Raw genomic sequence first — 26,080 nt, forward strand, 5'->3', positions numbered from 1 at the left:
AAATTGCATAGCACAACGTGACATGCAGGTGATAGTTGAAGAGTGGAACCCAGGGGAAAAAGCGCCTCTTATTTTTTTAGCAGAGATAGTGCAAAAAGTGACAAAACTATTACAAATTGTCACCCTGTTAAAATAATCGCCTAACTCATTTTTTTTTTTCAAGTTTTGCAGGAAACACAAAAAAACGTTTATTGATCATTTCACTCAAAAATGATGTAACAAAGGATCGCTATTGGCATTGTAATAACACTGTGTATAAATTATGTAACTTAAGAGAAATAAATTACTTAGGCAATTTTTTGAATATGCCTTTGTGTCTTAAGCAAGATATGGAAACACTTTATTTTGAAGGTGTCTACATAAGAGTCACACAAGCTCATGACACATCCCATGTCATGTTTTTGACACCCTCATGTCACTCTCATGTAGACACCTTCAAAATAAAGTTACCATGTCTTGTGTTATCAGCAAAATGTATTCAAAGTATTAAGACACACTCTCAATTTCAGAGTGTTACAGGCCTATAAGTGCCATGCTTTATCATCAAATCAAGTTTTATTTATATAGCGCTTTTCATACATATAAATACAACACAAAGTGCTTTACAAAAAATAAGAATAACTTTTATTTTTTATTTTAATATTTTAATATATATATATAATTAAGTAATCTCAAAATATCTTGATTTATGTTCTGGAGTAAATGTACTTTACATTCCAACACTGCTGGATCCTAGTAGTAAGTCCTACTAACTACACCAAAACATTTGGATGTTTTTTTTGTAAACCTTTGTCACTCTGACTGCAGAACAGAAAGCAACCAGCAGGGGGCAGCATCAGCCACAGAGATGAGCTCTGTTTTTCACAGTCAGGAATACTTTTGCCCTTTGTATTTAAAATGGACCCTATACAAGGGTGTAATTTACAGGGGGGATCAGGGGATATGGGGTTGAGTTTTAGTGATAATAACCAAAATAATTATCAAGAAACCATGGAAAATGGCTACATATCAGCTCTTAAATTAAACTCTTATGAGCTATTTTTGTTGTTATCATTATATTTGTCCAAACAAATGTAGCTTTAGTTGTACCAGGCGTTAAAATGAACAAGAAATTGAAGAAAACAAGGGTGGTCTAATATTTTTTTCCAAGTCTGTATATCGAAGTGATTGGGAAATGTTTCCAAAAACAAAGACACAAAAGCACACACATCTCCTTCTGAAAACATACAAAAGTTTAATTTAAATATCGGCAGACAGATGAAGTCATTCATCATATAGACAGGTCCCACAGTTTATTTCATGCAAATTTATTGCACGTGGATTACACTGCTCTTTACAAGAAGGCACAATGGTGAAACCAAAAGAAATTGCTCTTCCAATAAACAATCGCATGATTTACTGCCCATCAACATGCACAAGCTTACTTACTTCGATGATTTCCAGGATATATTCTATACTCACATACTCTTATTTTTTTACAAAAGTACTAGTGACACCCTCGAATATAACATAGTACCAGTAATAAGATCAGCAGAATCCTTTTCCTTTTCAATTATCACCCATGAGATCCACTGTACACATGAATCATCAAATCAGACATTCACAAAACTTCATCCTCTCTAACTGCAGCTCAAAACCTCCACTTGAAGATACAAGACATCACTGTGGTTTTGTTACATAGATGAAAAAACACCCATCCAGACCGGGACAGTAGGACAAGAAAAGGAAGCCAAGCAGCACAATGACTGTCTTGGGGAATTCTCACATCAAAGGCACAAAAACCTCAGAAGGTAATCAGCAATACAAAAAGTGCATCAGAAATATCCATTGAGGGACAAGCACTAAAAAAAAAAGGCTTCTTCCTCTCTACAGAATATAATTAATACTTTATGGCATTATACAATCACAGGCACACATGTACAGTGTATTCACTATGTAAATCCGAACCTGGTCTCACAGGAATCTGTAAAATAGCCACGGAATAACTCAAATTTCCGTGAAACTAACACGGATTTCGCTATTCCAACATACAAAGTGATTATGTACATTCACTGAGTGAATATTTAGAAAATAAAACATATATTTCTCGCTAGAAATGTGATCAAAATCCATTTTTATGCAGAAACTAAGTCAAAATATTGATTTTTTCACAAAAAATGAGAGAACTGTCCGCCATGTTTTTTGTTCTGACCGCCGGGACCTTAAAAGTCACGTGACTTGGAACAAACCAATAGGAAAAAATATCCATTAACTTGCATTGTAGCGAAAATCTGTGTCAGTTTCACGGAAATTTGAGTGATTCCGTGGCTATTCCACGGATTTTGAGTTAAGCAAATCCGTGGCTATTTCACGGATTCCTTTGAGACCATGTTGGAAAATCCACCCTACAGAATTCCTTCACTTTTGGCTTTCATACAGTAAAATACATGCACGTGTGGTGACAACTTAGGTCTTTGGCTCAATTAAACTTTGGGCTCATTACCCCTATATTGAAGTGGTATCATCCATTTGCATTGTTTGTGCATTTAGCATATCATAGGATGTTGAAGATCTTGGGGAGAATTACATGGCTGCATGAGCAAAAGACAGCAAAAGCATTGGCACTTCTCTTAAGTCCTGCATGTTACCTCCCAGCCCCATCTAGTGGAGCTCACCCCCCTCTACACTGATAGTTTGGCCCAAACTTGATGTATTCATTCAGATTTGGAAACACACTTTGCTTAAGTGGGATTTAGTTTAACTTTCCAGCAGAGGCGGTTTAATACAGCAGCAAAGACAGATGACTATTCTTCAAACCTGCCATTTCCTGAGAAGGAACTATGTCCGTATGTGTGTGTATGTGTGTGGAACAATGCAGAGAGCAAAGGTTTCTTCAGCAAACGTGCTCGTGTTTACAGTTTGCAGTCCAGAGACAATCCAAACAGGGCACCAAGATTGGACAGGGACGGGGTGGAGAAGGGGGCGGAGGGGTCTGAAGATGCTGTCACAGTTCAGAGCGTCAACAGGGCCCCCGTGTCCTTTCACTCGATGTACAGGACGTCGCTCTCTTTCAGGCCGAAGCGGGTCTTGTACTTGTCAAAAAGGCACTGGAGGGACCTGACGTACATTGAATGGTACAGATCCACCACCTCCTCGGATGGATTCTCTACTTTTGGCACTGTGATTGGCTCCCCGACTGTAACAAAACAGGACAGGATTAATACAGGTGCATCTCAATAAATTAGAATATCGTAGAAAAGTTTATTTATGTCAGTAATTAAATTCAAAAAGTGGAAATAACACATTAAATAGATCTAATATAACTTATATAACTTTATGCTTTTACTCAGCTACATGTCAGAGCAAAATACTGCATTTATTATCCTGCCCAGTATGGGTCAAATACGATTTCAACAAGCCTTTTAGTAAATTAAATGACTGAAAAGTATATAAAATAGTTAAAGTAGCATTTATTGCATTAACTGGTCGAAGCGGAGACTACTTGAATTGTTTAAGTTGAAGTTAAAGGATCTGAAAGCTTCTTCCAGCACTGAGAAACATACAGGTGCATCTCAATGAATTAGAATATCATAGAAAAGTTAATTTATGTCAGTAATTCAATTCAAAAAGTGGAATTAACACATTATATAGATCTTATATAACTGATATAACTTTTACTCAGCTACATGTCAGAGCAAAATACTGCATTTATTATCCGGCCCAGTATGGGTTAAATACGATTTCAACAAGCATTTTAGTAAATTAAATGGCCGAAAAGTATATAAAGTAGTTAAAGTAGTCTCCACTTTGGCGAGTTATTGCAATAAATGCTACTTGAATTGTTTAAGTTGAAGTTAAAGGATCTGAAAGCTTCTTCCAGCACTGAGAAACATACATGTGCATCTCAATAAACTAGAATATAATAGAAAGGTTTATTTATCTCAGTAATTCAATTCAAAAAGTGGAAATAACACATTATATAGATCCATTACACACAGAATTAAACATTTCATGTCTTCATTTATTTAATTTCTTCTAATTATAATGATTACGGCTTACATTTAATGAAGACCTAAAAGTCAGTGTCTCAAAAATATTATATTACAGAAGACCAATTTTAAAAGTATGTTTATTCTGAAAAAGTTGGCCTCACAGTATGTCCATCTATATGACTCAATACTTGGTTGGGGCTATTTGACTTGAACTACTGAAAATGGACTTTTCCATCTTATTCTAATGTATTGAGATGTATTTTATTTTAGTTGGACCAAGCAAACACAGACTTTGCCCGTTCTGAAGTAAAGCACTAAAATAGCAGAATATTTGTGTGACAGAATTAAAGATAACCCTGATCTAACAAAATATTAGCAGACAAACTTGCCTATGGTGGTGATGGGGTTGCCATAAGGCACGATGCCCCAGGTGTTGCCGAAGAAGAGGCCACATCCATGGAAAAGGCACGGGGCGAAGCCTAGGATCTTCTGTAACCTCTTCTGGATACTCCTCCAGATGGTCCCCTCCTCGAAGATCACCTGCTTGTAGGCATCGTTCTCTCCAAAGGAATAGACGGGGACCAGGTCAGAGCTGAGGACACACACAGGAGCTCACTCAACAACTGTTACAGTTACAAAATCACCCTATACTGTAGGACAGTGCCAGGATATCTAGATCTAAAACATCTAAATCAGCAACAACGTAAAGGAAACAAGGGGGATATATAATAGGGATATAGTTTATAATCAGAGGTGGAAGAAGTATTCAGATCATTTACTTCAGTAAAAGTACTAATAACACACTGTGAAATTACTCCACTACAAGTAAAAGTCCTGCATTCAAAACTTACTGAAGTAAAAGTACAAAAGTATCAGCATCAAAATGTACTTAAAGTATCAAAAAGTACTCGTTATGCAGAATGGACCCACTCAGATTGTTTTATATATTATTGCATTATTATTATCATTGATGCATTTATGTGAGCAGTGGTTTCATTTTAAGAAAATAGGGATACTTTAACTACTTAATATACTGTTATGAGGTTTGATTAAAAAAAAAAAAATCTTTAATCACTTCAAATGTATCATGTTTTTTTATGTTAAATCTCAACCTGTAAAGTCACAATATTAGTAAAAAGTACAATATTTCCCTCAAAATGTAATAAAGTAGGAGTAGAAAGTTACAAAAATGAAAATACTCAAGTAGAGTACAAGTACCTCAAAATTGTACTTAAGTACAGTACTTGAATAAATGTACTTAGTTTCATTCCACCACTGTATATAATGTATATAAAATAAAATAACTAATAATAGTAAACTAATAAAAACAATAAAAGGTTCAAATAAAGGGTAAAACCCCTCAGAAAGCCTATTAAAAAAAACCTTTTCCAACATTTCCGGCAAATGGGACACACTACAGGTGAGAGGGTGAAATAGTTGTGTGATTAAATAAACACCTAAATTAGTTTTTTGGGTTTTTTTGACGCGCATGAAGCCTGTAGTGTCTCACCTAAAACATAAGCTTTGCAACCCTTTATGCCATTGTTTATATAACCTGAATTATATGCCCTGACATTTTTTATAGTTTTATTATCATATTACAGCTAAATCTATAAATAATCCACTGGCTCAGCTGCTTTTGTATTGGCTTTATGTATGCACTGAGATCATTATCATGAATCAGTGGGTCATGGTAATTAGCACGTAGACAGACTGTTGTGAAATCAGACATTTCTCATTTTTCTGTGGGTCGTGCATATTCAGCATTACTGTTGGTGAACAGCCAAGCTTTTGTTTTGCGAGGTGTGACAGTTATAAAAGAGTTTATGTAATCAGAAAACTTTCTGGATTGACATTAAAATCTACCAAGATCTGTAGCTGAGCTTTAACAGAAAAAAAATATATGGAATTCTTCATTTCACTTCTGCTCGATATCAATATTTGTTGATGTCTTCAGATGTTTATAGTTATATTTACTAGAGCTGCAATGGTTAGGGAATAAACCGATTACTCGATCAACAGAAAATTAATCTCCAACTATTTTATTAATCAATTAATCTTAAATTCACTTTTAAAGCAAAAAAGACCGCTTTAGGCTTCTCAGATATGGACATCTCCTACTTTTTTTGTTTTATTTCATATTAAACTGTCACCAAATACACATTTAATTACATTTTCTTACAATGTTTGATTTGAATTTTTTGTTTTAAGGACAGAAAAACTACCCATGTCCTAAAAAACATTTTGTGGAGGATGTCATGGAAAAAAATGATTGGACCATTGTTTTCTTCAATTCCTTGTTCATTTTCATCATGCATCATGTCTGCTACAACTAAAGGTGCATTTGTTTGGACAAATATAATGATTAAACAAAAATAGCTTTAAGTTTAATTTAAGAGCTGACATTTCGCCATTTTTCCGTGATTTTCTTGATAATAATGCTTCAAGCATATTCTAAAATTGCACAAGTTCAGTCGAACAGTGAGTCAGATTTACTGGCATAATGGTCTCTGACAATTAAAACAGTCATCAGAGTCTGACTGCTTATTGAGAATTTTTGTTAAATGAAGAAATTGAAGAAAACCATGGTCTAATAATTGTTTCCATGACTGTATATTGTTATTCAACTTTTTTTTTTTTTTTTTTTTTTACATCATGTCTATTTTATAAGCATTCAAACCAAAGCTTAAAAGTTCCATAATTGAAGTGACCTGAATTCACAGCTCTGGCTGATTCCAGCTGGAATGCTACCGTAGCCGTTATGAATAAACTTCTGCATAACTGCATGCATTTTCTAGCAAGCTCTGAGCTCCTTCAGACGAGCTGCACTGTGTTATAATTCACTGCTGGACCTGAGAGAGACTCAGGCTTGTTTGGGCTGAGGAGACAAAGCGGGTGCACCTCTCTTTATAGCACAGTTTGTTACAGTGATTACTGCACGGCTGAGTGCAGCCCAATGCTGGCTCTCTGTCTGAAGGCTCCTGCACGCCACAAGCAGCTCCGAGTTTTATGAGGAAAAACACTGCACATTCATAAAAGATTTGGTGATGCTCAATGTGACGTCATTTCAACCTTTGTGTGAGTAATAATCTGGGGGTTTTCATTCCAATGAGTCACCACAACCCTGAGAATGACATTTTCATGTTCAAATCAGATTGGACCAAGGATGTGTTTAGTCGCAGTAACTGCACGTGTCCTTGTGCAATGGTGTGTGTGTGTGTGTGTGTGTGTGTGTGTGTGTGTGTGTGTGTGTGTGTTGCAGCCAGCTCACCCTTTCTGCAGGGCCAGCCTCACAAAGCCCTTGCGGTTCTTCAGGGTGACAGAATTCAGGCCTGGTGCACACTGCAGAGACTCTGCTGCTCCTCCAACGACGATGACCACAGCGTTTCCTGTCCCGTTACGCGACAGCAGGTAGTCGATAGAGTTTTTGTTCACTGGACAGATACCTGAGAGGGAGGAAAAGGTTGATTGATGACGCAATGCACCAGAGGCAAATATTTTTTAAGTCTGTTAAAATCTTCCTATTAGATCTGGTCCATTACTGGCTGTGAATATTGTTAATTTCAGTTTTTTTTAGAACTGGATCCCTTGCTCTGCGGCAAAACTCACAAGTAGAATCAAACAGCATGTGCAGAATGGGACCTACTGCAGATAAAAAATCATAAAAATAAATAAATGAATAAATAAATCGAGCCTCATGAACCTTTGTATTGTTGTAAAGCACCTTGTGCTGCATTTTATGCATTGTTATTACATTTTCTGTATATAAATTATATTTTCATTACTGTCATTTATTTTGTTCTAATTTATTTGTATATTATTATTATTTATATATATATATCCAAAATAAATTAGAATATAAAATAAAATAATATAATAGTATATTATACAAATAAATTAGAACAAAATAAATAATAAAAATATAATTTATATACAGCAAATTCTATTAAATTTGCTGTATATAAATTTATCATATTACTTAAAATTACTTACATATATATATATATATATATATATATATATTAATATCTATTAAGTAATTTTAAGTAAGTTGTTGAAGTGCACTAATTTTACAACAGCATTTATTATTTTCATTTAATTTATTTGGATTTATATATTTTTTTTAATATTTACTACATTTTGAAGGGAAGAGCAAAACTAAAAACCATTGGTGAAGAACAAAAAACCTTGGATATGAACGAATAAAAGGGACATTTTGGTTGTACATCTCTTCCTGCACAAGGATCATAAACTAGATAAAATCTGCAGCACAACTCTTTACAACAAAAAAGGGGTTACAGAGACCGTCCCAGGAGGTCTTTGTACCAAAGAAGCACTTAGAAACAACATGTACAATAACCTATAGTAACCTAACAGACTATGTACGCTATCTATGTGAAGCTGAACAGCAAACAAGCTTCAGAACAGAACAGTTAAAGCTCTATCAATCGGTAAAATCAGCAGACCCAAGTAAACAGAAGCTATTTCAGCTGTGCAACAGGACAAAGGTCCGCTCTCTTACAGATACAGTTATCACTTATCAGACTTTTCAAGAAGTCCTAACTCGCCTCACCTCCAGACATCAGGTAGTCTCGCAGGACAGGCAGCCGGAAGTTTCCCGCCAGGGTTGCCAGGGAGGGCTTGATGCCAGGGAACTTCTTAGAGAAGCCTGTTGCTTCTGTCCCAAAGTTGCAGAAAGCACCGAAACAGAAGATGCCGTGGGGATGGTAGCCAAAGATGTAGTTCCGGCTGGGCAGCAGGTTGTGGGTTTTAATTAGCTGGAGGACAATAACACAAAGAGGAGCAGTGTGAGGCTGATTTCCATATGAGGGGCCCATTAAACATGTGAAATGTCAAGTAAGTGACCAATAAAAACAGAAGCTGTGTGCCATTTCCATTCCTTTTTTTTATTTTCTTTATTTTTTATTAAAGTATTTATTTAATTTTTAATTTTTCAACATATAATACAAACACTTACAAACAGCCGAGACAGACACCAAAAACAGACAGGAAAAAAAATAATAATAATAAAAATTTTTAAAAATAAATAAATAAATAAATTAAATAAAAGATAATAATAAAATGATTTATTATTTCCATTTCCATTCCTAATATTATTTAAATATGCACAGTATAAACTTCACACTTCACATTATCTTAGTGTGTTACATTCAACAAAGTATGACGATGACACAAAATTAAAGACTCAATAATGGCAGAACTTTACGTGCTGAAAAGCAATGGTTCCGACAAAAGTCTCATTAAATCGAAACACGCCTAGTGCGTGCATTCAGCATGGTGTTCTGTATCACATAGCAATCACTTGATCATTTCTTTAAGAATTGTTCAACCAATACATGCATACAATAGCTGCAACAAGTGTGAGCAGTGGCGGACAACCAAAAATGGTTGAAAAAGCGCACTAAAGTACCCTCTAGAGTGGTGAAAACAAGAGGAAGGGCCTTATTGGCTGCCCTTTACACATGCAGAAAATGATCGGGTGCCCTCTAGGATGCCTCTTCAGATGATAAATTATGATGATGTGCCCTCAAGATAAATTTTGATAATGTGCCTTAATGCGAGCCCTTCTAGTGCCTCCATGGTTGAAAAAGTGTTGCTAAAGAGCCCTCTAGATGGTGAAAACGAGAGAAAGTGCCTTATTGGCTGCCTTTACACATGAAATAAATAGAGTGCCCTCTAGGGTGCCCCTTTATACAATAAATTATGATGATGTGCCCTCCAGAGCAAGAATATGGCAAACCGAAAAAACCTGTTGGTTTACTTTTGGTGTCGTTATGACGAATGTGAGGTGTTTGCTGTCATTTAGCTCTCAAAGTGCACAAGATTGATGCAATTTACTTAAAAATGTACACATTTTCTCCTGGGGGGGGGCATGCCCCCGTACCCCCCTACATGGTTTGGTTTGATGGTTTTATTTGTCATTAATTACTTTGATCTGGATCTCCTTTAATTTAATGCTAATCTTAATCAAGAATGAGGATTATTTCATCATAAATCATAGCTTTTTGTATGCTGCTGGGGCCCCATATTGTGCAGAATATGCCCTTTTTATTTTTCAATAAATGCCCTGCGCTTCAGTCTGAGTCTGCCACTGAGTTAAACAAGCTACATAATCAATACCTGTTAGAATAAGTCAGTCGTATAGACACATTTTGTCGAACGAGGACATCCTTATCAGCTCCACCTGACATGACTCTCCTCTGTCTCTTCCAGTTCAGATCACTCATAAAATAATGACTCACTACACATTATGTAAATGTAAATTGTTTAAGCAGCAAAGTACGACTTTAAACATGCAGCATTATTTTAACCTCATGCTGAACTTGTAAAGTCTCATAAAGACTTTAGATCTGCACTGTAGACTAAGATCCATCACAATGTGTACACACAGCTCCCTAAGTCGCTGCCGGTCAAACACAACCATTACATAACCACATTAGCGAGGGAGATCACATTCAAGATCCCCATAGTACCGCGGGACTCCACCTGGCTGACATGGCAGATGTAAGGGGATTAGAGCAGCACCAGTATTTAACACATTGTAGTTAGTGAGACCAGATTCACTGGTTCCTGCATGAGAGCACTAATATCACAGGAGAGTCTTTGTTTCTGGTGTTGAGGCAGATTTGTTCATGTAACAGACAGACTCCAGACTTCTTACGGCTCCACTTCTAAAGGCTGGTTTGGACTTTGATCAGTTCTTCCAACTCATATATAATCATCATAAGTTCATAGAGAACATTGCCCTCTAATCAATTGATGCCCCCTGCAGATACATGTTGTTACCAAGGTTATCATAGTTTTGGATTTTTCATTACTTTTAGTTTTAATTTCGTTGTGATTTTTTTTTTTCTAATTCGGTTAGTTTTAATGAGTTTATAGAGTGAGTTAGCTAGTTTGGTAACACTTTACAATAACCCTCATTTATAAATGGTAAACAGATAGTTTATTAATGTTTAATCATCATTTATAAACCGTATATAGGCCTTTTAGAATGGTAAATACATAATTTATTAATGTTTAACTAATTAAATAATTTATAAATGACAAATAGATGGTATATTAATGTAAGTTTATAGTTACTTTACCATTAAAAATTATAATTAATAGTTTATTAATAGTTTTAGTTGCACTCATTTTAACATTTTTAACAGCATATTAAGTATGTTAATGATTTTTAAATGATTCATATATCTTTAAGAAATTGGTTGCAAACATTTAAAGATTAAATATGTATAGCACTTTGTAAATGGTTATTAATTGTTTATAAACCATCTATAAACATCACTTAGTTGTTATTGTAAAGTGTTACTGCTAGTTTTAGTTTAGTTTTTAGTTTTTGAAAATGCTTAGTTTAATTTAGTTTTTATTAGTTTTAGTTTATTTGGAATGGGCTTTGTGTTGCGAGATTCAAAGAGGTCGTAATACATATTCCTTTTTTTCCTTCGGTTTATCCAACCTCCAAAGTTTACTGAGCGTTGAGCCGGTGACATGTTTGCTCAAGCACACTTCAGATTACCAGAATAACTGAACGGATTACACTATCGGAAAATTTCCAATGTTTTCTGAAAGCTGAGAAGTTGCTCTTTACAGCCAACATGGTGTCTTTACGGTAATTTCACTCGCGCTTCTCCTGGAAGCCCACAAAGCAGGAATACACACACTCAGCGGAGGAGAAATAGAAACACTGGATTATGTATGAAAAAAGTTGACAAAGATGAAAACTAAGGACATTTTCACTATAATTTTAGTTAGTTTTAGTTAGTTTTGTAACCACACAGTACAGTTTCAGTTAGTTAGCGTTTTTTAAAAACTCTAGTTTTTATTTTTATTTCAGTTAACGAAAATGTTTTTTCAATTCTAGTTTTCGTTATTTCGTTAGTTTTCGTTAACTATAATAACCTTGGTTGTTACATGCATTTATTTTGAAGTAAAAGCATCATTTAATGCACCTTTAACTGACTTTTCCAACTCTGTTGCAAGAGATACACTTTCAACAAGAGACTATGTCAGTATAACCGAGATTTCAACATTTGACAGAAACTAAAACTTCACATGACAGCCAAAAAAAAAGATGCATTGCAGCAAAGTTGAGATAAAAATGAATCAGCTGATTTTAAGCGTCTGGGTGGCGACAGAATGATGTCACCAACCCACCGAGACAAATGTCTGCATGAAACACTGTACAGATCAATGAGAGGAACAAAGTTCAGCTGCTTCCTTTCCCCTGGAGGTAGACTTCCCTCTGTGCTTAAAACACTATGTACAGTAGATAAACTCATCAGTCACTGAAGGGATTTTATACAGTTAGACCTTGTTAGTAGTTAATGTATTGTCTGATATCAAAGTTAGGAGAAATAATGGAATCAAAGAAGCTTTGTGAAAGCCTGTTTCATTTGTAGTCTGAGGAGCAAACACAAGCTAAAGCTAACAGAAACAACAAACATTTAATCTTTTAGCTGGATCTTTTTTTTTTTTTTAGTATGAGAGCCATATTGTCTCTACTAGGGCTGCTACATCTATTTTTGGTCATTTTGTCTTTTTAAAAAAATATTTTTACATCCATTTTTGGTCATTTTGTGTCTTTTAAAAAAACATTTTTACATCTATTTTTGGTCATTTTGTGTCTTTTTTGATCATTTTTACATCTATTTTTGGTCAATTTGTTTGTATTTCCATAATTTTGTGTCATTTTTTGGTCGTTTTTGCATCTTTTTTTTTTTTTTTTTTACATCTACAGTCATGGAAGCAATCTTGATAATAACCAAAATCATTATGAATAAAACCATGTTAAATGTCTCGATATCAGCTCTTAAATTAAACTCTTATGAGCTATTTATGTTGTTATCATTATATTTGTCCAAACAAACGTACCTTTAGTTGCACCAGGCATTAAAATGAACAAGAAATTGAAGAAAACAAGGCTGGCCTAATAACTTTTCCATGACCTTGTGTACATTGTACATTGTGTGTAGGTGTGTCTGATAACCAGTGTTGTCCTCTCATCTAAAGATGCAGCGGGGAAAACCTGAGGGCAAAACAAGCTCAGAACTGCTCCTTGACCTATCAAGTAGGACAAAGTCTAAAACTCCCAACCAACGTCAAGCACTCATCATAATCAACGCGGGACAAGGAACAGCATGGAGCAGACAGCTGATACCTGATCCGCCCCTGATAAGCTTATCTATAATGTCAAACCTGTGCATGGGGGAAAAAAATCAATGACCTGGCTAAATCACACAATACTATGCAAAGAAAGATTCATAAGAACTTTTTGTGTGACACCATTAAATACACAAAGCATGTTTTCTGAGTTAATTTGGTTGCAATCCAGCATCCAAACATCTGCTGTTCAGAGTATTCAAGATAAATAAGTCAGATAAATTAGTAATGATCCACCAAGAAAGTGACAAAGTTACCTACCCTGATCGGGAAGTAGTCTCGAAAATACGTCCACACTGTCCAGTTTCTCACCCAAGAGGACCTCCTGCCACCTGAGGAGAATATTACACATCAGAGATCACTTAATTATATCAAATATATATAATTTGATGAGTATTTAATGTTTTTACTATTCTATTAATTACTAATTTACTTAACAAGATGTCAGACCAAAAGAAAAAATGGTCATCCAGAGCCAATGGTGTATTTGCTGATATACAGTTATGGAAAAAAATATTAGACCACCCTTTTTCTTCAATTTCTTGTTTATTTTCATACAACAAAAATAGCTCATAAAAGTTTAATTTAAGAGCTGATATCTATCAACTCTTAAATTAGTAATTAACTCTTATGAGCTATTTTTGTTGTACCAGGCATGAAAATGAACAAGAAATTGAAGAAAACATGGGTGGTCTTATAATTTTTAATTTAATTTATTTTCTTCAATGACTGTACATGGTGGAAAATCTCTTAAGCTTATGTTAACCATAGACTTTATTTTAGGTATCCTACCAAAAGCAAATTCAAAACACACATTGACACTGATGCAACAGAACCATATGTTCAAAAATGTTAACTCGTTTTCTCTGTATCGCTGTACTTTAATGCCAGCATGCTGACATGCTGAAATGACTGTTAATATAATGGTACATGTTTACCATGTTCACCATGTTAGCTTGGCTTGTTAGCATGCTATCAATTGATTTTAATCATTCTCAACCTGTGAAACATTTTTAGAAGAAAATCTGCATCATCCAACCACTGTTCCAGTTTGATATTATCCAAACCAAGACTAGGAAAAGACTGATATGAAACAGAGCAGATTACTACCTTAAACTAAACGATGGAGATGACGGGAGCGCCGTGACTCCAGTAAAACTCGTAGATTTACTAAAGACTTTCAGCTTTTAGTCTGGGACTGGGGAAATCTTTTGGTGTAAGACCAGCATTAAGTAATCAATCATTTAAAATCAGTCTTTGAATATATTTTGGTGTAAACCCAGCATCACATACACAAACTAACATGCCTACAATGTTACATAATACCAAATTTCATCATCATAAAACCAGTGATTTTTATTCTTATTGGGGTCAAAATTTGACTTCCACATCTCTAATATCTTACCTTGTTTTGGTGTGTTCCAGTCTACGATGAGCCAGGCAGTGTAAAGGGCAGCAATCAGCCAGCAGTCAGTGCAGAACATGTAGATCAGTAGCAGAGTACAGGCAACACCTGGACGAAGGCAGAATAACTAATCAGTATTTGAATAGAGAGTGACAGAGTGTTCTTAAATACAGACACATCAATGACCTGAAACTACAGGCTGAACTATTCTGTAACATGCTATGAGAGTAGGCTAATCAGGACTATGTGTGTTAGGAACATGTTTAGCTCAGTGGTCTGACCTCCTAACGAGACTAAAAGCTAAATCTTCTCGGTTTCTTTGCTTTCTTACAGCTTAAGTGAAAGGTACAGCAGCGTCCCCCACATAAACAAACTCACTCACCCAACGCTAAGAAGCTGATGACCCACTGTAGCACCGAGATCACCTGCAGTTGTTTCTCCATCTTGGATCTGCAGGGCCAGAAAGTCACAGACAGGTCCTGCAGGGCAGAGAGGATGCTGGAGCCGGTGCCTGCAGACAAAACGTGACATCATAAAAGGACAGTTGTATTATCAGTAGGGTTGTCACCATACTAACATTTACAACTGGATACCGATATTCAGGAAAATATTCAATACTCGATACCATTTTCGATACCACAAGGATAAAAACAAAGACCCCAAAATTTAACAGAAATATTTTTATTAACAAGAAAAATGCAACATGTAAAAATTAACAGAACAGAATATTTTCTCTCAGGTTATTATTGTTGTTTTATTTATTTAGGTTGGTTTTGTGATTTTGTTGTTGTTCTTTTTCTTTCTTTTTTTTTCTTTTTTACTGCGTTTGTCCATTGGTGACTGATGTTGTGTTTTGTTTAAATTAATTAAAAAAAAAAAAATTAACAGAACCACAGGTTAAATATTTATAATAAAAAACAGTTTGGCAAAAAGAAACTGCAACTATGATAACAAGCTTCAGATACTCTATACTTTTGAAAATGAGTATCGTATCCGGATACAACGTTTTAGTATCGATACTTTTTTGAGTATCGATACTTTTTGACAACCCTAATTATCAGATATGCACGTGGGTGGGTTATTGAAGACATGGTTACAGAAGTTTAAATAAATGAAGAAGAGATGATGCAATTTAGTGCACTCTTATAGTAATACTTTTCTAGTCCTGGACTGAGTTCAACAAACCCAAAGGTGGACAAACAAAACAAAGACATTAATGATTTCCTAGGACACTGTGTCAAACAACTCACTACACTAACACACATCTGGGCCAAGCCACGGCCTTACCTACTCACCAGCTCTTCTCAGTCACCAGACCATGAAGGTGAAGCCATGCAGCTACATGTGAGGAGGCATAAAGTCACAAACACTTCAGAGCATCTGAAGCTAGTCAAGCTCGCACCACTGAGAGCCAATAAAGAGAAGATCATCCCTCGAAGAAAACACTGTCATCTAATCCCATCTGCACTCTGAAAATAACCCCTCACTGCTGCTGCTGTTAGCTATGCTGCTACGATGGCTTAAAGGCTGTCAGTGATTGAATCAGTGCCAGTGGCTGATGGAGGGAGACCTGTCAGGATACAACTGGTGACCAGTTCATGGCTCAACCTGCCCACTAATGGTATAGGAGTCCGGCTGTGAGCCAGATCAAACATGGTCACCAAACAAAAGCTATCAGATCCTGCAGATGAAGCAACAAGGTAGAGAATGTGCCTGTCTGTCAAAAACCATGCTGTTTCTTTAAATACTCAAAATAACTGCACTGATAGAGTTTTCTACAGCTGCACAGTCGACTTAAAGGATTAGATTTTAATTTTTCATGCTAATATGTACATGCCCATATGTACCAACGTTGTGATTGTTTGAGGAGATCCATTCAATGTATGTGCTGGACTGTCTTTTTACTACTTTACCAGAATAGCCTTCACAGGTAAAACCAAATCTATGTTCCCAGAAAAAATCCCTCGTTTCACATTTTATATGTTCGCAAATAATTCCCTTATTTAGCCTAATATTTGGAACAATTCAGCTGCAGAAAAATGCAAAAATTGGTTGCCCGTAAAAACTCAGATGTATGTTTGTAGTCCAACAGATCAAACATTGTGATAAGGACACTCAGTTTCATATCCGAGCCTTTTAATCTTTAGTGTCACATATACATGAAGTGATCATGACACATAACAGTGATCATAGGACATAGGAGGATAAAATCTGTGTTCTGATTTATTAATTTTTAATGGAAAATTAATTCTATAAGGAGTTCATTTGCAAAAATAGAAGAAAAACATATTTTTAAAAATAAATTAAAATAAATTAAATAAAATAATGAGCCAGTTTGGTGCACAATTAAACATTTAAAAATGAACAAAATATAAAAAAAATACTAACATATGAAAATAAATCAGATATCAGTTTTTGCAGGTGATTTTTTTGTTTGTTTGTTTGTTTTTCCACAGTTGCAAAGTGTTTCACAGAGAATAAAACACAACAGTAAAAGTTTGGTCTGTTCCATGTTCCTCTGACCCTTCTAGGCACAACTCCAGGTTTGTCCCTCGTTTCACACTTTGATCATTCACAAATAATTCCCTTATTTAGCCTAAATTTTGGAACAATTCAGCTGCAGAAAAATGCAAAAATTGTTTGCCGAAGATTTTAAATCTTAGTGTCACATATACATGAAGTGATCATGACACATAACAGTGATCATAGGACATAAGACAAAATCTCTGTTTTTATTTATTTATTTTTTAATGGAAAATTAATTCAATAAGGAGTTAATTTGCAAAAAGAGAAAACATATTTTAAAAAATAAATACAAATAAACTAAATTAAATAATTAACCAGTTTGTGCACAATTAAACATTTAAAAATTAACAAAATAATAATAAAATATATGTATATTTTGTATATATATATGAAAATAAATCAAATATCGGTTTTTGCAGGTGAATTTTTGTTTGTTTTTCCACTGTTGCAAAGTGTTTGACAGAGAATAAAACACAGCAGTAAAAGTTTGATCTGCTCCATGTCCCTCTGAACCTTCTAGGCACGACTCCAGGTTCTGTGACCGTCTCTGTTTGTCTGATCTGCTCCTGTTCTACTATGGTTCTACCTCTGAAACCAGAAGCCTTTTAGTCTTTCTTACCTTTGAGGACGCCAGAGTAGGCAGCAAGAATGGTCTTCATATCTGAGGCTTTTTTGGAGATGGAGAGGGTGTCCGAAAAGAAAAGCACTCAGATGTTTGCTTGCTGTCTGTCAGGATGATACAGTCCGACCCTACAGCTCCTCTGACACGGCTACCGTCAACTGCAGCACGCCGGAGCGCCGCGCGGACATTTAATGAGTGCGTGGGAGGAGCCACACAGCACAGGACACTAACTGTATGACTGTATGAGTGTATGAATAATGCGCCAAGGAGTCTGGAGGTGAGGAGTCCTCTCTGTGCTGCAACGCTCCAGACCTGCAGGTGGGAAACAGGTTCCTGCTGCAGCTCCCTCTCTGCATTTATTGGGCGAGTCACGTGAGTCAGCTGTGAAAAACAACAAGCCTGATTATTGATCCTACCTGACCTCTTCACCTCTACACCAGGTCAAACCAGTCAGAAATGAAATGTTTTTAACCATAAAGGGACAGTTTCACACCCAAATCACATTTTCCCTCTTACCTGTTGTGCTATTAATTACACTACATTACATTAAATGTCATTTAGCTGACACTTTTGTCCAAAGCGACCTACAATAAGTGCATTAAACCTGAGGGTATGAGCCATAGACCACAGGAATCAAGTAAGTACATCACTTTAAGAGCCATCTGTAATCGCTACAGGAGTGCTATATACGTTGAAGAAGAAACAGCCCAATTTAGCCTGAATAGCCAAGGTAAACCAAATAAAATTCTAATAAGCCCAACAAAATAAATTACAACAACACCAGAGCAAGCAGAAAGCAAATTCAAGTAATAACTTTACAAGAGACAAGAAGCCAAGATAGATCCTGAAAGATTTAAAATGCACTATTAATCAATCTACATACAGAAGTGTGTGTGTGTGTGTGTGTGTGTGTGTGTGTGTGTGTGACCTAAGATTTCGTATGTGGCTGTTGCATGGCACGAAGGTGTGCATCCTCGATTTTGAAGATTTTTTATTTCATTTTTCAAAATATCATTATTTACGTAGGACGTGTTGCAGCATTGCACTGTTTCTGATCGGACGCCTTTTAGGGGAGCTCCGCCCCCTTTTAGTGGAGCTCCGCCCCATTGTGTGATAGGCCTACACCTGGTCAGTAACACAATTCACTCTGGATTTACACCCTGACTCATCTCATCTGTAAGTCTATTTAGCCTACCTATCTTTAGGAGTTTTAAAGTGCGCTACAAGGTTCGATTTTCCAATAATATTCAAATAGTTTCCAGTGAATATCAATGTTCAATGTGTATGTGCTGGATGGTGTGCGTACTGTCGTTGCAATTTTGACAACTGCACTAAGTTAATGGGTGAGCTGGCCAAACACAAAGCACTCAATACTCTATTCAGCAAGTTTTATTAGCACATTCGTATTCCATACACCGCACAATCCCGAATGGCTCTTTCACAGTACAACAGTCCCGTACACCGCTCAACTTATATCTGTTGTAGTTCCCAGCATTGATTCTTCAACAAGCCTCAATGTGGTCCTATCTTCCTGCCCTATACAACACATTAGGACAGACCCCACTAATCTACGTGTTCCCCTCAATCATGGTGTTATCAGAGGTAAATTCACAGAGTCAGTTCCCACAATGCCTTGTGTCTTGAATATCAAGTAGGTCGCTGCCTACTTCATGTCCCACCATGCAGGAAACACCAAATTTCCTTCACAGTACCTTATGAAAAGTAAGTGTTTTATGGAGTTGCAGACGTTTTAGTGTGGCATGTAATGTACGAATACATACTTCCTACGGGCACTGCACTGCTTGCTCAATACAAGCTATATAAGCTTGCTAAATCAATACACAGCTGCCAAGGCTGGACTCATGAAACCTTGATTCAGTGCCAATGCAACAAATGTCATTCTCTTCTGTGTTGGGTTTGCTACATTTGCATCTTTTACATAACAATTTGCATTTTATATGTCCTCATATAACACTGGAGAGATGTTGCACTTGTTGCAGTGAACCTGTCAGTGGTACCCTCATGACTGCAGAGCGTGGTAGCTCTGGGTGGCGTGGTGAAAGTCTAAAGAGGCTGCCATCTGGTCAGGCCTCCAGGTGAGGTAAGTCCTGCTCTCTGACGCTGGCTCAGTCTGCCAGCTGGCACGGCACAGAACCTCACCAGACCAGGACCTGCTGAAGGAGGACACAGAGCTAATGTAGTGCTGCTGGCAGGGCTGATGGTGTCTTCAACAGGTGTCAGTGGTGGAAGAAGTTAGACTTTTTACTTATGGAAATGTACTAGGGATGCATGATATTGGATTTTTTGCCGATATCCGATATGCTGATTTTTTACAACTAATTTAGCCGATTACCAATATTTTTTTCCTGCTCAACTAATACCCACAATCAGGGCAAATTTGGCCAATTTCCCAATTGACATAGTAAGTAAACATAACCTGTGTTCACAGTTAACAGTAACAGTCATGTTTCTTTCAAGAAATCATGACCTGGTTACTCAAGAAAATCCACATTGTTTTAAGTAAAAAAAAAAAAAGTTCCCCTTATATTCCTGAAATTAAACTTCGGGATGAACTGTGCCCGATATTTTTTTCCCGCTCAACTAATACACACAATCAGGGCAAATTCGGCCAATTTCCCAATTGACATAATAAGTAAACATAACCTGTGTTCACTGGGAACATGTAAAAAGTGCAATTGTGCAGCAATTAAACCCAAACTGAATAAAACTACATGTACCTTACAGACTGCTGCTTAAATTCAAATTTAACTTAAAACAGGAGCCCAATATGTGACGACTCGATCTGCACTGTGCAAACAAAATCACAAAAAGTACAAAAAATATAAGCAGCTTCAGTCCCTAATCAGAGCACAAATAAATAAGTGCACAATTCTACGAGCTACAAACAAGGTGCAACAGAGAGGTGATGTCACCTCATTATTTAATCAGTTTATTATATCGGCGTGTTGGCCGATGTCCGATAGTTCATTTTCAAGCCAATATTGGCCGATACTGACAACGTGCCGATAATATCGTGCATCCCTAAAATGTACCATACCGTGATGTAAAAAATTGCTCCAGACCTGCAGGTTGGAAACAGTTCTCTGCTGCAGCTCCTTCTCTGCATTTATTGGGCGAGTCACGTGAGTCAGCTGTGAAAAACAACAAGCCTGATTATTGATCCAACCTGACCTCTTCACCTCTACACCAGGTCAAACCAGACTCCAGAAAGGAGATATCACAAATTAGATGTTTACAGTCAAACTATATGATGTTTTTAACCATAAAGAGGCAGTTTCACACCCAAATCACATTTCCCCTCTTACCTGTAGTGCTATTAATCAATCTACATTGTTCTGATGTGAGTTGTCAAGTGTGAAAGATATCAGCCTCAGATATGCCCGCCTCCTTTAAATGTAAAGGCATTTTATGGCACTTCACTTGTGGTGTGTGTGTGTGTGTGTGTGTGTGTGTGTGTGTGTGTGTGTGTGTGTGTATGTGCGTGTGTGTGTGTCTAGTTCATATCTCGCTGACCGTTAGTCAGACTGACCTAAGGTTTCGTATGTGGCTTGCGCATGGCACGAAGGTGTGCATCCTCAATTTTAAAGATCTACAAATCACGCATGGGCGAAGTCACCAGTCAGAGTCTCTTTTGGGTCACTTTAGCCGGTCCCGAGGCTGGACACAGTAGGAAGGTTGACAGGAGACAGTGCATTTGCGGTTCTAAACATATTTAGGGTGTTTTTGCTCACTTTTCCTCTCTCCTACAGTGTCCATTACAAGTACATGCGCATGGTAAATTATGCAAATTAGGCGATGACGTCATTTAGCAACTTCTAGGGGATATACCACAGACCAAGTGGACCACATAGAACACATTTATGATGTTTTAAAAAAAATAAAAAACTACCCCTAAATGTCAAAGGTCTGTGATCTGTGATATTTACATATACGATACATTGGGCATTTATGGAATTTATGTTTATATTTCTTATTTTAAAATAAATAAACTAGACATATATATATATATATATATATATATATATGTATATATATGTATGTATGTATGTATGTATATATATAGGATTAGAATTGTTAAATGGGTTTAAACTTAGCCTAGTAACCCAAAATTATAATACATTGAAATTAGCTACTTTTTCACATTTCTGTTTCCAGTCACACCCATATTTTGGAGAAGTCACTTCTTGTTGCAGTCACACAGCCTTGCTTAGGGATTTAATGAGTTAATGTGAAGCATAAAGCTGAATATGGGAGATTATAGAAGATTTAAAGTGTTTGTTACACGCGTGTCACCGTAGGTTCTTATGGGTTAACAAAAACATTGTTGTGTATTTTATATAATATTTCCATTGCTTGAGTTTTATGCACGGGCAACTTAAGACGTTCTATGTTCTCTTCAAAGCCACCAGACTCCATTGACAAAAACAGTGTTTTTATCTTGCAGAGCACAGGTTGTTGCTGCCTTCAGCAGTTAGTTAGTTTTGTGTTATTGTGTGACTTTAGTGTTTTAAAGGATTAGTTCGGATTTACCAGAGACACACAACAGCTCATAGACACCAGAAACATGACAAGGGACCCAACTAGCACCATAAAGGAGTTCATGGTGACCCAAAATGGAAGCCAAAACCAATTTAACATCCCCAATATGTTCCCAAGTCCATGTCCTCGTTCCCTATCATGCTGTCAGAATTCAATATAACATCAAGTCTGTACTGGAAAGTGTTTGCACTTTGTAATCGAATGAAGTTCATCCCAAAAAGTTGAACTGATAAGTGCATATCAAATGGGACCAGCCCCAAGAATCATAACTGCTTTTGGCTGAAATCAGTCATAAGGTCCTTGACACGAGGTGACTGTTGAGAAATCAAACCATTTAGAACATCAGTTAAATAATAATCCAATTCTACATTCTGCGTCATGAAGAAATAATTAACTTTTTCGTCAATTTCTTGTTCATTTTAATGCCTGGTACAACTAAAGGTACATTTGTTTGGACAAATAATATGATATATCATAATATATCATTTTTACATCTATTTTTGGTCAGTTTGTTTCTATTTCGATAATTTTGTGTCATTTTTTTGGTCGTTTTTGCATCTATTTTTTTTTTTTTTTTACATCTACAGTCATGGAAACATTCTTGATAATAACCAAAATCATTATGAATAAAACCATGTTAAATGTCTCGATATCAGCTCTTAACTTAAACTCTTATGAGATATTTATGTCGTTATCATTATATTTGTCCAAACAAATGAACCTTTAGTTGTATCAGGCATTTAAATGAAGAAGAAGTTGAAGAAAACAAGGGTGGTTTAGTACTTTTTTCTAACTGTATTTTTGGTCATTTTGTGTCTTTGTGATCATTTTTACTTGTATTTTTGGTCATTTTGTATCTTTTTTGATCATTTTTACATCTTTTTTTTGGTCATTTTGTGTCTTTTTGGTCATTTTTACATCTATTTTTGGTCATTTTGTCTCTTTTTTGATCATTTTTACATCTATTTTGTGTCATTTTGTGTCTTTTTGGTCTATTTTTGATGATTTTTTTGTGTCTTTTTTGATCATTTTATATCTATTTTTTGTCAGTTTCTGTCTTTTAAAAAAAAAATTACATCATCTAGGTTCTCTTTTGTGTCTTTTTTGATCATTTTTACATCTATTTTTGGTCAGTTTGTTTTAAAAATGAACAAGAAATTGAAGAAAACACTGGTGGTCCAATAGTTTGTTCCATGACTGTATATTACGCTCCACCTCTAATATATCTGGTTGTTTTTACAGTCCAATTTGTCGTGATGTGATAAGTTCAAGTCTAGTTTTATTTTAGATGAATCTAGCAGGTCTAAACTGACTTGATGGTATTAAGCACTACCTCAGTTCATCTCACCTGTTTGCACATGTTGTTTTAGTGTTCCATGTTGTTAGATAATTCATGCTGCGTATAGCATACTGTATCTTAGGAGCAGATACCAAATTATCTATAGATATGACTTTATGATCATGCAAGCTTTCTTTCTTTGTGTATTTGTTGTACTTGAGGACTCAATTTTGTCTTAACGCAACTTTTTCACTTGTTTAACCTCACAGAAAATAATGAAGCCACTGTTATATATACAGTAAACATCGTTAATGACTTGTAGGAGTGGGACTTTATCCATGTTTTGTTTTCCTTGAAGGAAAAAGAAGAATGAGATAAGATATGACCAGAGGACTATGTGAACACAGGGCCTTGATTCTTTTGTACCTTGACCACTGTCTTCAAAAATAAGTCAATAATGTTGTTAACGTGATCCCGATCACTTCCCTGTAGAGCAGATCTGTCCAAACCCACGTAGACCCCAGTGAGACATGTGAATACTTCCTCCCCATCACAGTGATTCTCCTAATGTTAACAACTGGAAATCAGAAAGTGTGGTTGATCAATTTTCACATGTTACGATTGCATCTCCCCAGGGTAGGAAACATTGGTTATATAATGCCTGTTCTGATAAGAATTTAAAAAACTGTGCTTGTGTAAAAGAATCTTTTTTCTTTTTTTTGATACAGGCAAAATGTTATCAAGCAGGGGTCTCAAACTCAGATTATCTGAGGGCCGCTGGAGGCAGTATCAAAATGATCAAAAAAATACACAAAATTACAACAAAAAAAAGACACAAAATGATTAAAAAAAAGACACAAAATTACAAAAAAAGACATAAAATGACAGAAAAAAAACAAAATTACTTAAAAAAGACAAAATGACTGAAAAAAACACTAAATTACTTTAAAAAAAGACAGAAAATGACCAAAAAAAGGCACATTACTAAAAAAAAGACACGAAATGACAAAGAAATAAAAAAAAACTTAAAAAAGACAGAAAATGACCAAAAAAGACACTAAATTACTAATAAAAAGACAGAAAATGACTGAAAAAACACTAAATTGCTTTTAAAAAAGAACAAAATGACCAAAAAAAGACACAACATTACTAAAAAAGACACAAAATGACAAAAAAATACTTAAAAAAGACAAAATGACCAAAAAAAGGCACTAAATTACTAATAAAAAGACAGAAAATTACCAAAAAAAGACAGAAAATGACTAAAAAAGACACAAAATTATTAGAAAAAGACACAAAATTACCCCAAAAAAGACAGCAGCTGCCTTTCTTTTTGTTAACGTCGTCATAGAAACAAGTGAAACAAAGCTCCAGCTTGCACAATAAAGGGACCTTCCACACACAACACGGTAAATTTGCCATTCATATAAAACTCACATTAAACTTTCATATCAAGGTGAGGGCCACAAAATATCGTCACGAGGGCCGCAATTGGCCCGCGGGCCGCGAGTTTGAGACCCATGCTCTACAGTGTGTTCACTCGCTGCTTTATATCTTTACACCAATCCAATCATAACAACAAAAGCAGAGTTAGATCTGTGCTGCTGCTTGCATCTAGAAAAGGTTATAGACTTAGTTGGAGGTTAGCAAAACCAATCAACACGAAGAAAATAAATGTTCAGTCTGCTGCTTGAGAGATTATTTAATTAGAGGATCAGTCAATTCAAATAACATAAAAATAAAATTAAAAATTAAAATTATGTTTTTTTTTCCTACAAACTTATTTTATACAAAAGTTTTTCTTCAAAGGTCTTATGTTCCCCCTATCTTATTCCTGTCTTTTTATTTTCTGTAAAGCACTTTGTGATTTTATCTGTGAAAAGGGCTATATAAATAAACTTTACTTACTTACTTACTTTATTTATTTATTTATTTATATAGCACAATTTTATAGCACAAGGTTTCCAAAGTGTTGCACAACAATAAATATATAACACAATAAAAGCACAATACAAAGAGATGATGTAAACAATAAAACAGTACATAAGATACAATAAGATACAATACATTAAAATAGAATAAAATTAAATTAAATGAATAAAATGTACTGCCTGCACAAAATAAAATATGCACGTATACAAATAAATAAATGAAAACATCAGCACAAACTTATCACCAGTTTACTAATGAATGCTTTTTTTGTTCTTAAATGTAATATTTTCCCAATTATCTGTTTGCTTTGCATAACAGTATTGCAGTATTTTTTCTGCTAGTCAGCATTTTATTCAGCCCAACACACACACACACACATGGTCCAGACTGTGTTGAAAGGACAGGGGCATTGTCCAATCTGCCAGTCGTATCATTTTGAAATATCAGAACACTGCCATCTGATATAAAAAATGTCTGACAAAGTTCACAGACAGTCTTATCATTTGGGAGTCCGATCAAAAAACCAGACAGTCAACTCTGAATGTGGAATTTAGAACTAATAAAACTATAAATGATACACGTGTTCATAATCGTTGATCAGG

The 26,080-nt window shown here is 35.6% G+C and overlaps 1 protein-coding gene across 1 annotated transcript; it reads right to left on the bottom strand.

Annotated features, from left to right (window-relative positions):
* Positions 1 to 1,211: 1,211 nt before the first annotated feature.
* Positions 1,212 to 18,023, bottom strand: dgat2 (diacylglycerol O-acyltransferase 2). The gene is made up of 7 exons (XM_059352348.1): positions 17,705 to 18,023; positions 14,942 to 15,070; positions 14,560 to 14,667; positions 13,416 to 13,486; positions 8,545 to 8,749; positions 7,243 to 7,417; positions 1,212 to 4,563 (listed from the first exon to the last, which is right to left on the bottom strand). The coding sequence occupies exons 1-7, from the start codon at positions 17,742 to 17,744 to the stop codon at positions 4,344 to 4,346; spliced, it is 948 nt and encodes a 315-aa protein (XP_059208331.1). The 5' UTR covers positions 17,745 to 18,023; the 3' UTR covers positions 1,212 to 4,343.
* Positions 18,024 to 26,080: the final 8,057 nt, after the last annotated feature.

Source organism: Centropristis striata, chromosome 15 (assembly GCF_030273125.1).
Source record: "Centropristis striata isolate RG_2023a ecotype Rhode Island chromosome 15, C.striata_1.0, whole genome shotgun sequence".
Taxonomy (NCBI): domain Eukaryota; kingdom Metazoa; phylum Chordata; class Actinopteri; order Perciformes; family Serranidae; genus Centropristis; species Centropristis striata.